General features: G+C 39.4%; 1 protein-coding gene across 1 annotated transcript in view; it reads right to left on the bottom strand.

Moving 5' to 3' along the window:
* Positions 1-1416: 1416 nt before the first annotated feature.
* CNTLN (centlein) overlaps positions 1417-14304 on the bottom strand; it is a 969919-nt gene continuing 957031 nt past the window's right edge. Inside the window, exon 26 of the mRNA XM_053702639.1 lies at positions 1417-1770. Within this exon, the coding sequence (XP_053558614.1) occupies positions 1672-1770 (99 nt within the window). The 3' untranslated portion in view covers positions 1417-1671. The remainder of the gene's footprint in view (positions 1771-14304) is intronic.

The raw sequence follows: 14304 nt of genomic DNA, 5'->3' as shown, positions 1-14304 counted from the left end.
GCAAATGGATGATTAACCCCTTAGTTTAAAAAACGGATCAAAAAAACGATATAGACATTTTTTAACAGTCACAACAAACTGCCACAGCTCTGCTGTGGCCCTACCTTGCCATACAAACGACTTTGAAAAGCCTAAAAACCCTTTAGAGAGGTCCTATAGCATTCAGGGGACTCCTAGAGGGAAGCTGGATGTCTCAGTCTGCAAAAGTTACTGCGCAATTAAGCGCTAAATTAGGCCCCTCCCACTCATGTCTACACAGTGGGAGGCCTAAGAAAACTGTTTCTAGGTAATTTTAAGCCAGCCATGTGAAAAAAACTAGGCCCCAATAAAGTTTTATCACCAAAACATATATAAAAACGTTTAAGCACTCCCAGCAAACGTTTTATATGACAGGAATTGAAAAATAATAAGAGTATTACCTCTGACAGTAAGCATACCAGTCGCTATTAAATCACTGTAATCAGGCTTACCTTAAATAAATCTGGTATCAGCAGCATTTTCTAGCATTTACATTCCTCTAGAAAAAAATTAAACTGCACATACCTCATAGCAGGATAACCTGCACGCCATTCCCCAGCTGAAGTTACCTCTCTCTTCAGTTATGTGTGAGAACAGCAATGGATCTTAGTTACAACCTGCTAAGATCATTAGAGACCACAGGCAGATTCTTCTTCTATTTTCTGAATGGGACCAAAATAGTACAACTCCGGTACCATTTAAAAATAACAAACTTTTGAATTGAAGAAAAAACAACTACATTTCACCACATCTCTCTTACTGCTTCCATGCTTGTCGAGAGTTTCAAGAGAATGACTGGAGATGGCAGTTAGGGGAGGAGCTATATAGACAGCTCTGCTGTGGGTGATCCTCTTGCAACTTCCTGTTGGGAATGAGAATATCCCACAAGTAATGGATGATACGTGGACTGGATACACCTTACAAGAGAAATAATTATTTCAGAGTAGAATGTGGCTACAGCAATCACAACCAAACCTCAAATAGACTGAGGCAGAACAGGTACTTAAATGAGAAGAGGAGACATTTAAAAAATACATTTCTACACAAATCAAACATGGATAAAGCACCCAATTGTAGTAACTGTATTAGTGTGAGATTATGAGAGAAAACTATTTTTATATTTAAACAGAAAATGTAACAATTTTGCACTTAATCTGATCACAGTGTGCAGTGTGCTCCCGTTCTGGGTAAAGTTGTTGGCTGCACCCGTATAAATGAGTTACTGGGTAAATCAAGTGGGTCCATGAATTCAAAAGAATATTTTGTTAGTTAATAGGCTGATTTGTTCCTTTTTGATATTTAAGTTTAAATCAAAGGTCCCTTTCCCCATTTCATACATCTAAATTAAATATAAAAACAGAGATGCCAGGATTCTTACAAACAATAATTGAAGCATACTTATTATTTCATATAAAACTTTATTTGATTGTACATATGAAAAACTAAAAATAAATTAGAGCTATTAAACAAAATAAATAGAGCAGGCAGTAACTGGAACCGAAGAGGGGTGATATAAAAAAAAAAAAAACATATGGTATACATAGACTAAACAAGATTATTTCAATATAGGTTTTGTACATTTTTTACCAGATTTTGAGGTTTCAATTATGTGCACACTAAATTTGCTCCTGAAATCAATCACCAGCAGATTTACTACATATCTCTCTTCAGTAAAGTATGCTCTACTATCAGCTTTTTCTTCTCGTCAAGTTTGTCCAGTATAGCGTCTATTAAGTTGGATTCAAATGGAAACTGAAAGATAAATAAAGAAGTAACAATTTAATTTGACTTGTGAAAATGGACATTGGATTCTTGTAATCAAAAAGTGTTACATTCCCTTTAGTTCATATAACATATTAATACATTTTTCTCATTTACACTGATGATAATGACATAACCAGTCACATGCTTCAAATAAATGGAGACCAAACGTAGAATTAATATAGATAAACACCCTGTTGATGAAGTCATGGTTGAGTGATCATGGTAATGATGTCATTTGCAATACTAGTAGTGATGAAATTTATGCTCAGTCATCTGATCAATATGATGTTACAGTCATCTCTAGGGCACTCAGAATGTACTCTTATGCACTCAAAAGAAATAGAGCAATTACTCAAATCACATAATTAATAGTATCATCATTTATTTGTAAAGTGCTACCAAATACCATAGACCTAGTATATTTGACTTTCATGTTAAAGACAACTTGATGGGACTTTGATATAAATATTATATAATGACACCTATGTGTTACTAAACAGCTTAGATCACATGAAAACAAACCATACATTTTAGTTTGATTATAAACAGATACAATACTGTTTTGTATTTTTCATTTTATTTAAATTAATGGCACCAATCACAAAATAGTTGCTTGCTCCTTAAACAAGGATTGCCATAAACATTACCACACCTCCTAACAGATCTCATGTCACACAGTTATAATTTGTACCTACATTTATATTGATACGTGGTTCTTGAAGTGATTTTATGCCATGAGTGAATAAGCAAACTTAAAACATTATTTTTAGAACCATACAAGATTTTGAATCATTAGAATCATTTACATAGAAACATAGATTTTGTTACAGTCATTCAGTCTGTAAGTAACTTTATTGGGACACATCTTTTAGACAGTGCAGACACTTGCATATATACAAGATGTATTTTGAGCATTCCATTATAATTGTGATTTCGATTTAATCCATCACTGAACCTTGGAACCTTTCACTGTGGTTCTATTGCCTCTCCTGAAATTTGCAGGCTTTGCTTCACAACCCTAACTATTTATTACACAAAGGATAAGGAATATTGTAAGAAAGATTTGTTTCTTGGAAATCTAAATATTAAGTATATCTAGTTCTACCTGGATCCATGCCACATTACCATTGAAAATGTGAACACCAATATGTACCTTCATTTGTATCTTTTTAGTGAATAAAGATGCATATTCATTTTAAAGGGATGGGAACCCAAAACATTCATTTCATGATTTAGATAGAACATACGGTTTAAACAACTTTTCAATTTACTTCTATTATCAAATGTGCTTCATTATCTGGTGATCCTTTGCTGAAGGAACAGCATTGCACTACTAGCAGCAAGATGAACACATCTAGCTAGCCAATCACAAGAGACAAATATGTACAGGCACCAATCAGTAGCTAGCTCCCACTAGTATAATATATGTGCATATTATTATATAAAGGGATACCAAGAGAATAAAGCACATTTGAAAAAATGAATCTAAAAGTGTCTTACAATGACATGCTCTATTTTGACTTTCCTATACCCCGAATTGAAGCTTACAAGTGCAACTTTACAATTTTTTCTGCCACAATATTCTGCACCCTGCTGCAGAGTGGGATCTGTAGTTCCCCCTCCCTTCTTGCTCATGTGGAAGAGTCCACATGGGATCTTTCAAGCTTTTCTTGGCATTTAATGATGGCCCCTAAGTAACTGCAGTCATTGAGCCCCATGTATTAAAAGGCGGGCGGACAGATTCTCAACTTGCGAAGCTGTCCGCTCGCCTTTGCTAAATACGGCAGCGGATCTGTTGATCCGATTGCCAGTATGTATCATTGCACACTCTGATGAGTGTGTTATGCCCGCCCCTTCAATTGCGCAAGTGAAGGGACTGTCACTCACCGAGAGCAAGTTCTCTGTGATTTCTCTTCACCGCTTCTGAGGCAGCGGTCATTAGCATATGCGAACCTGCCCCGCAAGGGCTCTGAAGCAGCTCTCGCTGCTTCGTACAAGGAGCCCATTGTTTCATTACAACCATCATAGGGAGTCAAAGTTATTGTAACAGCAATTCTAATCTTATCTGTTTTCTAGACAGGGAAAACAGGTGACGTTCCTGACCTAAACTATAGCTGCATAACTGTCCCTGAGCATATTACTGTTTGGATACTGGCTAGATACTGAAATATTAGCATTACTATTTTCCTTTAATTCTTTTTTTAACTTCTTTATTTATACATTATAATCCATATTCAAACATACTCAATATTTTCCTTTATACTCATTTATAGTCCATTTTTTTTGCATAGCTTAACATTTGCTTGTTAAAATGTAAATCAAATATTTTACCAAACCAAGATAGTATATGATGGCCCATCAATATTAATTCCCATGACCTTTAATATCCACATATACTTTTATCAGTTCCATTAAAAGTTTTCAACTAATTTAACGTTTGTCTTTCTATTTCTTTTTTAGAGGAGGGAGGCCTTTTATCACGTTCTCATTTTTGAGAGGAAGACCATGAAGAACAGGAAAAAGAGAAAGAAAAACAGAATTTATACTTACCTGATAAATTTCTTTCTCCTACGGTGTGTCCGGTTCACGGCTTCATCCTTACTTGTGGGATATTCTCTTCCCCTACAGGAAATGGCAAAGAGAGCACACAGCAAGAGCTGTCCATATAGTCCCCCCTTTGGCTCCGCCCCCCAGTCATTCGACCGACGGTTAGGAGAAAAAGGAGAAACCATAGGGTGCCGTGGTGACTGTAGTGTATGGAATAAAATTTTTTAAACCTGACTAAAAAGCCAGGGCGGGCCATGGACCGGACACACCGTAGGAGAAAGAAATTTATCAGGTAAGCATAAATTCTGTTTTCTCCTACATTGGTGTGTCTGGTCCACGGCTTCATCCTTACTTGTGGGAACCAATACCAAAGCTTTAGGACACGGATGAAGGGAGGGAACAAGTCAGGTTACCTAAACGGAAGGCACCACGGCTTGCAAAACCTTTCTCCCAAAAATAGCCTCTGAAGAAGCATAAGTATCGAATTTGTAAAATTTGGCAAAAGTATGCAGAGAAGACCAAGTCGCTGCCTTACAGATCTGATCAACAGAAGCCTCGTTCTTGAAGGCCCATGTGGAAGCCACAGCTCTAGTAGAGTGAGCTGTAATTCGTTCAGGAGGCTGCCGTCCGGCAGTCTCATAAGCCAATCGGATGATGCTTTTCAGCCAAAAAGAAAGAGAGGTAGCAGTAGCTTTCTGCCCTCTCCTCTTACCAGAATAAACGACAAACAAGGATGAAGTCTGTCTGAAATCCTTTGTTGCTTCTAAATAGAATTTTAAAGCACGGACCACATCTAAATTGTGTAACAAACGTTCCTTCTTCGAAACTGGATTCGGACACAGAGAAGGAACAATTATTTCCTGGTTAATATTCCTGTTGGAAACCACTTTTGGAAGAAAACCAGGTTTGGTACGCAAAACAACCTTATCTGTATGGAATACCAGATAGGGTGAAGTACACTGCAAAGCAGACAATTCAGAAACTCTTCTAGCAGAATAAATAGCAACCAAAAACAGAACTTTCCAAGATAGTAACTTAATATCTATGGAATGTAAAGGTTCAAACGGAACCCCTTGAAGAACTGAAAGAACTAAGTTTAGACTCCATGGAGGAGTCATGGGTCTGTAGACAGGCTTGATTCTGACTAAGGCCTGTACAAATGCCTGTAAATCTGGCACTGCTGCCAGACGTTTGTGCAACAAAACAGACAGAGCAGATATCTGTCTTTTTAGAGAACTCGCTGACAACCCTTTATCCAAACCCTCTTGGAGAAAGGAGAGTATCCTAGGAATTGTAATTTTACTCCAAGAGAATCCCTTGGATTCGCACCAACAGATATATTTTTTCCATATCTTATGGTAAATTTTCCTAGTCACAGGTTTTCTGGCTTGGACCAGAGTATCTATAGCTGAATCTGAAAACCCACGCTTAGATAAAATCAAGCGTTCAATTTCCAAGCAGTCAGTTGCAGAGAGACTAGATTTGGATGTTCAAATGGACCTTGTACTAGAAGATCCTGTCTCAAAGGTAGCTTCCATGGTGGAGCCGATGACATATTCACCAGGTCTGCATACCAAGTCCTGTGTGGCCACGCAGGAGCTATCAGAATCACTGAGGCCCTCTCCTGTTTGATCCTGGCTACAAGCCTGGGAAGGAGAGGAAACGGTGGAAACACATAAGCTAGGTTAACGACCAAGGCGCCACCAATGCATCCACTAGTGTCGCCTTGGGATCCCTGGATCTGGACCCGTAGCGAGGAACCTTGGAGTTCTGACGAGACACCATCAGATCCATGTCTGGAATGCCCCATAGTTGAGTTAACTGGGCAAAGACCCACTCCCCCGGATGGAAAGTCTGACTACTCAAATAATCCGCCTCCCAGTTGTCTACTCCTGGGATGTGAATTGCAGATAGATGGCAGGAGTGATCCTCCGCCCATTTGATGATCTTGGATACCTCTCTCATCGCCAAGGAACTCTTTGTTCCCCCCTGATGATTGATGTACGCTACAGTCGTCATGTTGTCCGACTGAAATCTTATGAATCTGGCCTTCGCTAGTTGAGGCCAAGCCAGGAGCGCATTGAATATCGCTCTCAGTTCCAGAATGTTTATCGGGAGAAGAGACTCTTCCCGAGACCATAGACCCTGCGCTTTCAGGGAGTCCCAGACCGCGCCCCAGCCTAAAAGACTGGCGTCGGTCGTGACAATGACCCACTCTGGTCTGCGGAAACTCATTCCCTGAGACAGGTGATCTTGAGTCAACCACCAACAGAGTGAGTCTCTGGTTAACTGGTCTACTTGAATCTGAGGAGACAAGTCTGCATAATCCCCATTCCACTGTTTGAGCATGCACAGTTGTAATGGTCTTAGATGAATTCGAGCAAAAGGAACCACGTCCATTGCTGCAACCATTAAACCTATTACCTCCATGCACTGAGCTATGGAAGGCTGAGGAATAGATTGAAGAACTTGACAAGCGTTTAGAAGCTTTAACTTTCTGACCTCTTTCAGAAAAATCTTCATTTCTACAGAATCTATTATTGTTCCTAGAAAAGGAACCCTTGTGGACGGGGACAGGGAACTTTTTTCTATGTTCACCTTCCACCCGTGAGACCTGAGAAAAGCTAATACAATGTCTGTATGAGCCCTTGATCTGGAAAGGGACGACGCTTGGATTAGGATGTCGTCTAAGTAAGGTGCCACCGCAATGCCCCTCGGTCTTAGAACCACTAGTAGGGACCCTATCACCTTTGTGAAAATTCTGGGAGCAGTGGCTAAACCGAATGGAAGAGCCACAAACTGGTAATGTTTGTCCAGAAAGGCGAACCTTAGGAACTGATGATGATCTTTTTGGATAGGAATATGTAGGTACGCATCCTTTAAGTCCACGGTAGTCATGTATTGACCCTCCTGGATTGTTGGTAAAATCGTTCGAATGGTTTCCATTTTGAATGATGGAACTCTGAGAAATTTGTTTAGAATTTTTAAATCCAGAATTGGCCTGAAAGTTCCATCTTTTTTGGGAACTACAAACAGGTTTGAGTAAAACCCCAGACCTTGTTCCACCATTGGAACTGGGTGTATCACTCCCATCTTTAATAGATCTCCTATGCAATGTAAGAATGCCTGTCTCTTTATCTGGTCTGAAGATAAGCGAGACATGTGGAACCTTCCCCTTGGAGGAAGTTCCTTGAACTCTAGAAGATACCCCTGAGCGACTATTTCTAGTGCCCAGGGATCCGGAACATCTCTTGCCCAAGCCTGAGCAAAGAGAGAAAGTCTGCCCCCTACTAGATCCGGTCCCGGATCGGGGGCTACCCCTTCATGCTGTCTTGGTAGCAGCAGCAGGCTTCTTGGCCTGTTTACCCTTGTTCCAGCCTTGCATTGGTTTCCATGCTGGTTTAAGCTGGGAAGCGTTACCCTCTTGTCTAGAGGCTGCAGAGTTAAGGGACGGTCCGTTCCTGAAATTGCGAAAGGAACAAAAATTAGATTTGTTCTTAGCCTTGAAAGGCCTATCCTGTGGGAGGGCATGGCCCTTTCCCCCAGTGATGTCTGAAATAATCTCCTTCAATTCTGGCCCAAAAAGGGTCTTACCCTTGAAAGGAATATTAAGCAGTTTTGTCTTGGACGACACATCCGCCGACCAAGATTTTAGCCAAAGCGTTCTGCGCGCCACTATAGCAAAACCTGAATTTTTCGCTGCTAATTTAGCCAATTGAAAAGCGGCATCTAAAATAAAGGAATTAGCCAACTTTAGTGCGTGAATTCTGTCCATGACTTCCTCATATGGAGTCTCCTTATGGAGCGAATTTTCTAGTTCCTCGAACCAAAAAGCCGCCGCCGTGGTGACAGGAATAATGCACAAAATTGGTTGGAGAAGGAAACCTTGCTGAACAAATATCTTTTTAAGCAATCCTTCCAATTTTTTATCCATAGGATCTTTGAAAGCACAACTGCCCTCAATGGGAATAGTTGTGCGCTTGGCCAACGTAGAAACTGCCCCCTCAACCTTAGGGACTGTTTGCCATGCGTCCCTTCTAGGGTCGACAATGGGGAACATTTTCTTAAATATAGGAGGTGGGACAAAGGGTATACCTGGCTTCTCCCACTCCTTGGTCACTATGTCCGCCACCCTCTTGGGTATCGGAAAGGCATCAGCGTGCACAGGGACCTCTAGGAATTTGTCCATTTTGCACAATTTCTCTGGAATCACCAAAGAGTCACAGTCATCAAGAGTAATTAGCACATCCTTAAGCAGGGCGCGGAGATGTTCTAACTTAAATTTAAATGCCACAATATCAGGTTCTGCCTGCTGAGAAACTTTTCCTGAATCAGAAATTTCTCCCTCAGACAGACCCTCCCTCACTGCCAATTCAGACTGGTGTGAGGGTATAACAGATAAATTATCGTCAGCGCCCACTTGCTCATCCTCTGTATTTAAAACTGAGCAATCACGCTTTCTGGGAAATGCTGACAGTTTGGATAAAAGATTTGCTATAGAATTATCCATTACTGCAGTTAATTGCTGCATAGTAACAAGCATTGGCGCGCTAGATTTACTAGGTGTCGCCTGCGCGGGCAAAACTGGTGTTGACACAGAAGGAGAGGATAATGAACTATCCCCACTACCTTCATTTGAAGAATCATCTTGGGCAACCTTATTAAATGTGACAGTACTGTCCTTACTTTGTTTGGACGCCATGGCACAATTTGAACATACATTTAAAGGGGGAACCACCTTGGCCTCCATACACACAGAACATATGCTATTTGAAGGTATAGACATGTTAGACAGACTTTGGCAGGCTATTAATGCAATAAAACCGTTTTTAAACAAAACCATTACTGTCTCTTTAAAAAATAAAATGAGCACACTTTATTTCTGAATGTTTGAAAAACTATGAAGGAAATATCCGATCTTTACAAAATTTGCACCCTAGTGTCTTAATGCTTTGAAAGTATTGCACACCAAATTTCAACCCCTTAAATGAGCAAACCGGAGCTAATTGTTTAATTTGCCAGTTTAAACCCACTACAGTCCCTGCCACAGCCTTTGCTGCAGCTTTTACCTTCCTTGGGGGTTATTCAACACAGAAATAAGCCTTCTTGAAATCGTTTTTATGGTCACAGGACCCTCTCACATGAAGCTGCATGCACTGCTTCCAAAAGTAAGAAAATGAGGCCTCCTCCCTCTGCATACCAGAGTGAAGGGGCCTTCCTGACTAGATTAGGTGTCTAAACAACTGCCAGGTGTAATAAAAACGTTCCCAAAGGTGTTTCAAAGTCACAAAACACTCTAAAAGTCATATAAATAATATATAAATCAATCGATTTAGCCCACAATAGTGTCAACCAGTATAGAGCCCATTTATAAGCCTTCATTCTGTTATGAGTCTAAGAAAATGGCTTACCGATCCCATAAGGGAAAATGACAGTCTTCTAGCATTACTATGTCTTGTTAGAAAAGAGACTAGTCATACCTGGAGCAGAAAAGTCTGCAAACTGTTCCCCCCAACTGAAGTTCTCTGGTTTCAACAGTCCTGCATGGGAACAGCAATGGATTTTAGTTACTGTTGCTAAAATCATACTCCTCTTTTAACAGAACTCTTCATCACTTTCTGTTGTAGAGTAAATAGTACAAACCGGCACTATTTTAAAATAACAAACTCTTGATAGAAGAAATAAAACTACAACTAACACCACATACTCTTTACCATCCCCGTGGAGATGCTACTTGTTCAGAGCAGGCAAAGAGAATGACTGGGGGGCGGAGCCAGAGGGGGGACTATATGGACAGCTCTTGCTGTGTGCTCTCTTTGCCATTTCCTGTAGGGGAAGAGAATATCCCACAAGTAAGGATGAAGCCGTGGACCGGACACACCAATGTAGGAGAAAATTATGTTGTTATTAATTGCACCAATTAATCAAAATGGTGATTATATATTAGACAAATAACCCCTTCACTACCGGGTATTTCAGAGAATAATTTGCCCAAAATACCTAATAATTTTTAGCATTTTTGCTATCACTCCATTTCAACAGAAATAGAGCCTTCTTTTTTTTAAATTTACCTATCAAAATTATATTTTCTTTTTAGTGGACAACCCAAGGCTCATATTGTTATATTTCATGCCACTGTTACGCCTCCAAATGCAATCATATTAAAAAAATTGTGAACTTTTGGGTTTGTTACAACTAACTACTACAGTCTTAAGACAAATGGTTGTAAAAGGTCCTCTGGGGTCCCCTTTGTTCAGAAATAGCAGACATGCATGGCTTTGCAATTATTTTTTAGCAATTAGAAGGCCACTAATTTCAGCTGTGCACCACACTTCTGAAATTCCCAGCAGTGAAGGGGTTAATTAGTTAGCTGGTAAGAGTAATAGTATTTTAATACAGGAATTACATTCCCACCTGAAACTTCACACCTCCCTGATCCCTCCCAAACAGCTTTCTCCCCACCCACACTCCTGACCACCATCTTAACTACTGCTTTTTGTTTGTTTTTTGGTATTTTTTAAATAAATTAATTGTATTTATTTATGTATTTATTTATTTTCTCTAGTGCATGATCCCCTAATTGCCTCGTCATTAATTCTATGAATCTTAAAAAATATAATTTAGGCTTACCTGATAAATTAATTTTTTTCATGAGGTAAGAGTCCATGAACCATTACTCCTGGGAATTATACTCCTGTCTACTAGGAGGAGGCAAAGATCCCAAAACTCCCAGAGCCCTTAAAACCCATTCCCCCTTAGTGAGAGTCAACGAGCCATTACTCCTAGGAACTAATACCCAAGCTGTGGAGTCCACAAGTAATCGGGGCAGAACCAAACTTATACTATTCCAATTAAATTGGATGATTGTTTTATGCAGAAAAAAAAATACAATAATATTTATTGCCTAGAAACAGCTGCATGAAGGACTTACCTCTCAAAAGCTGCTTCAGGAGAAGCAAAAACAACAAAATGGTAGAATTTAGAAAAAAGTATGTAAGTCGGACCAAAAAACTGCCTTGCAAATTTGATCAACAGAGGGCTTATTCTTAAAGGCCCATGAAGTAGTAACTGATCTGGTAGAAAAGTCAGTAATCCGAGACTGACCAACCTACTAGTAAGATTTATGAATCAAAACCTTAAGCCAAGAGGGCTAACAAAATGGAAGTATCCTTCTGACCCTTTCTGGAACCAGAAAACAAGAATAAAGAAGCTAGAAGGTTGTGTAAAATACATAGTAGCCTGCAAATATAACTTCAAATCTCCGACCACATCCAAATTATGGAGAAGCCTCACCTTAGAATTCTCTGGATTAGGATAAAAATAGAGAACAACAATCTCATGATTGAGGTTAACATAAGAAATCACCTTAGGCTAGTTGTTCAAATGAGACTCCTCAGGTCTACAATCTGACTGAAGACTTCCAGAAGAAGAGACTATTCCCTGAATGAAGCGATTCCTCACTGCCCATGCCGGAATTCGGGGAAACCTCCCTCATCGCCAGGGAACTGCGAGTTCCCCATTGATGATTGAAGCCACTGCTGTGACATTGACTGACTGGAAATGCAGGTAAATCTCTTTTTTCAGGAGAGGTCACAACTGCAGGGGACTGAAAATTGCACAGAGTTCTAGAATAATTATGGACAACTTCACCACCCAAAGTAATCAAACTCCCCATGCTCTCTAGCACCCCAGACTGACTCCCAACCTGAAAGGTTTTTATATATTGAGATCACAGTCCAATTTGGACTGACAAAGGATGCCCTCAGAACAATCGATTGGATTGATGATTGACCAACCAAGAAAAGGGATAGACTTATTTTAGCATGCAAAGCTGAAGAAGCCACATGTGAAACCAAGCAAAAGGAATCACATCTGAGGCTGTTAATCATCAGACCTAAAACTTTCATACAAAGAGCTACAGAAGGAGGATGAACAAACTGAAGATTTACATAGGTGTGAGAAACTGTATCCTTTTCTGTTCTGTCAAAGAAAATGTAAAATAGACAAAGTCAATTATTACATCCAGAAAAATAGTCCTTGAATGAGGGGACAGAGAACGTCTTGGAAAGTTTACTTTACAACCACTCTCTTAAAGTAAAAACAAAGGTCTGATGGTATGAGATACTGCTAAATGTAAATATGGAGCCTATACCAAGATATCGTCCAGGTAAGAAACCACCGAAATACGAGCTCCAATCACAGATAAGAGAGACCCCAGAACTTTTGATAAAACTTCTGGCAGCAGTAGTCAGACCAAACTGAAAATGAAGATCCTTGTGAATAGGGATATTAAGATAAGCAACCTTCAGATCTATAGAGGACAAGAACAGCCCTTGTTGAACAAGAGGAAGACTAGTCTGAATAGTTTCCATCTTGAAAAAAGGAACCCTGAGAAACTTGTCTAAAGTTTAAAATCCAGAACAAGTCTGTAAATTCCTTCTTCCTTGGGAATAACAAAGAGGTTGGAATAAAAACCCTAACCCTGTTACAATTCTGGAGCTGGAACTATTACATCCCTATATTCCAGATCTGAAATTGACTTTAAAAAAACATAATTTATGTAAGAACTTACCTGATAAATTCATTTCTTTCATATTAGCAAGAGTCCATGAGCTAGTGACGTATGGGATATACATTCCTACCAGGAGGGGCAAAGTTTCCCAAACCTTAAAATGCCTATAAATACACCCCTCACCACACCCACAAATCAGTTTAACGAATAGCCAAGAAGTGGGGTGATAAGAAAAAAGTGCGAAAGCATATAAAATAAGGAATTGGAATAATTGTGCTTTATACAAAAAAATCATAACCACCACAAAAAGGGTGGGCCTCATGGACTCTTGCTAATATGAAAGAAATGAATTTATCAGGTAAGTTCTTACATAAATTATGTTTTCTTTCATGTAATTAGCAAGAGTCCATGAGCTAGTGACGTATGGGATAATGACTACCCAAGATGTGGATCTTTCCACGCAAGAGTCACTAGAGAGGGAGGGATAAAATAAAGACAGCCAATTCCTGCTGAAAATAATCCACACCCAAAATAAAGTTTAATAAAAACATAAGCAGAAGATTCAAACTGAAACCACTGCCTGAAGTACTTTTCTACCAAAAACTGCTTCAGAAGAAGAAAACACATCAAATGGTAGAATTTAGTAAAAGAATGCAAAGAGGACCAAGTTGCTGCTTTGCAAATCTGATCAACCGAAGCTTCATTCCTAAATGCCCAGGAAGTAGAAACTGACCTAGTAGAATGAGCTGTAATCCTATGAGGCAGGGTTATACCCGACTCGACATAGGCATGATGAATTAAAAGATTTCAACCAAGATGCCAAAGAAATGGCAGAAGCTTTCTGACCTTTTCTAGAACCGGAAAAGATGACAAATAGACTAGAAGTCTTTCGGAAAGACATAGTAGCTTCAACATAATATTTCAAAGCTCTAACAACATCCAAAGAATGCAATGATTTCTCCTTAGAATTCTTAGGATTAGGACATAATGAAGGAACCACAATTTCTCTACTAATGTTGTTGGAATTCACAACCTTAGGTAAAAATTGAAAAGAAGTTCGCAACACCGCCTTATCCTGATGAAAAATCAGAAAAGGAGATTCACAAGAAAGAGCAGATAATTCAGAGACTCTTCTGGCAGAAGAGATCGCCAAAAGGAACAAAACTTTCCAAGAAAGTAATTTAATGTCCAATGAAAGCATGGGTTCAAAAGGAGGAGCTTGAAGAGCCCCCAGAACCAAATTCAAACTCCAAGGAGGAGAAATTGACTTAATAACAGGTTTTATACGAACCAAAGCTTGTACAAAACAATGAATATCAGGAAGACTAGCAATCTTTCTGTGAAAAAGAACAGAAAGAGCAGAGATTTGTCCTTTCAAGGAACTTGCGGACAAACCCTTATCTAAACCGTCCTGAAGAAACTGTAAAATTCTCGGTATTCTAAAAGAATGCCAAGAAAAATGA

Source organism: Bombina bombina, chromosome 2, assembly GCF_027579735.1.
Source record: "Bombina bombina isolate aBomBom1 chromosome 2, aBomBom1.pri, whole genome shotgun sequence".
Classification (NCBI taxonomy): domain Eukaryota; kingdom Metazoa; phylum Chordata; class Amphibia; order Anura; family Bombinatoridae; genus Bombina; species Bombina bombina.
This window is presented reverse-complemented; position numbering and strand designations above follow the sequence as displayed.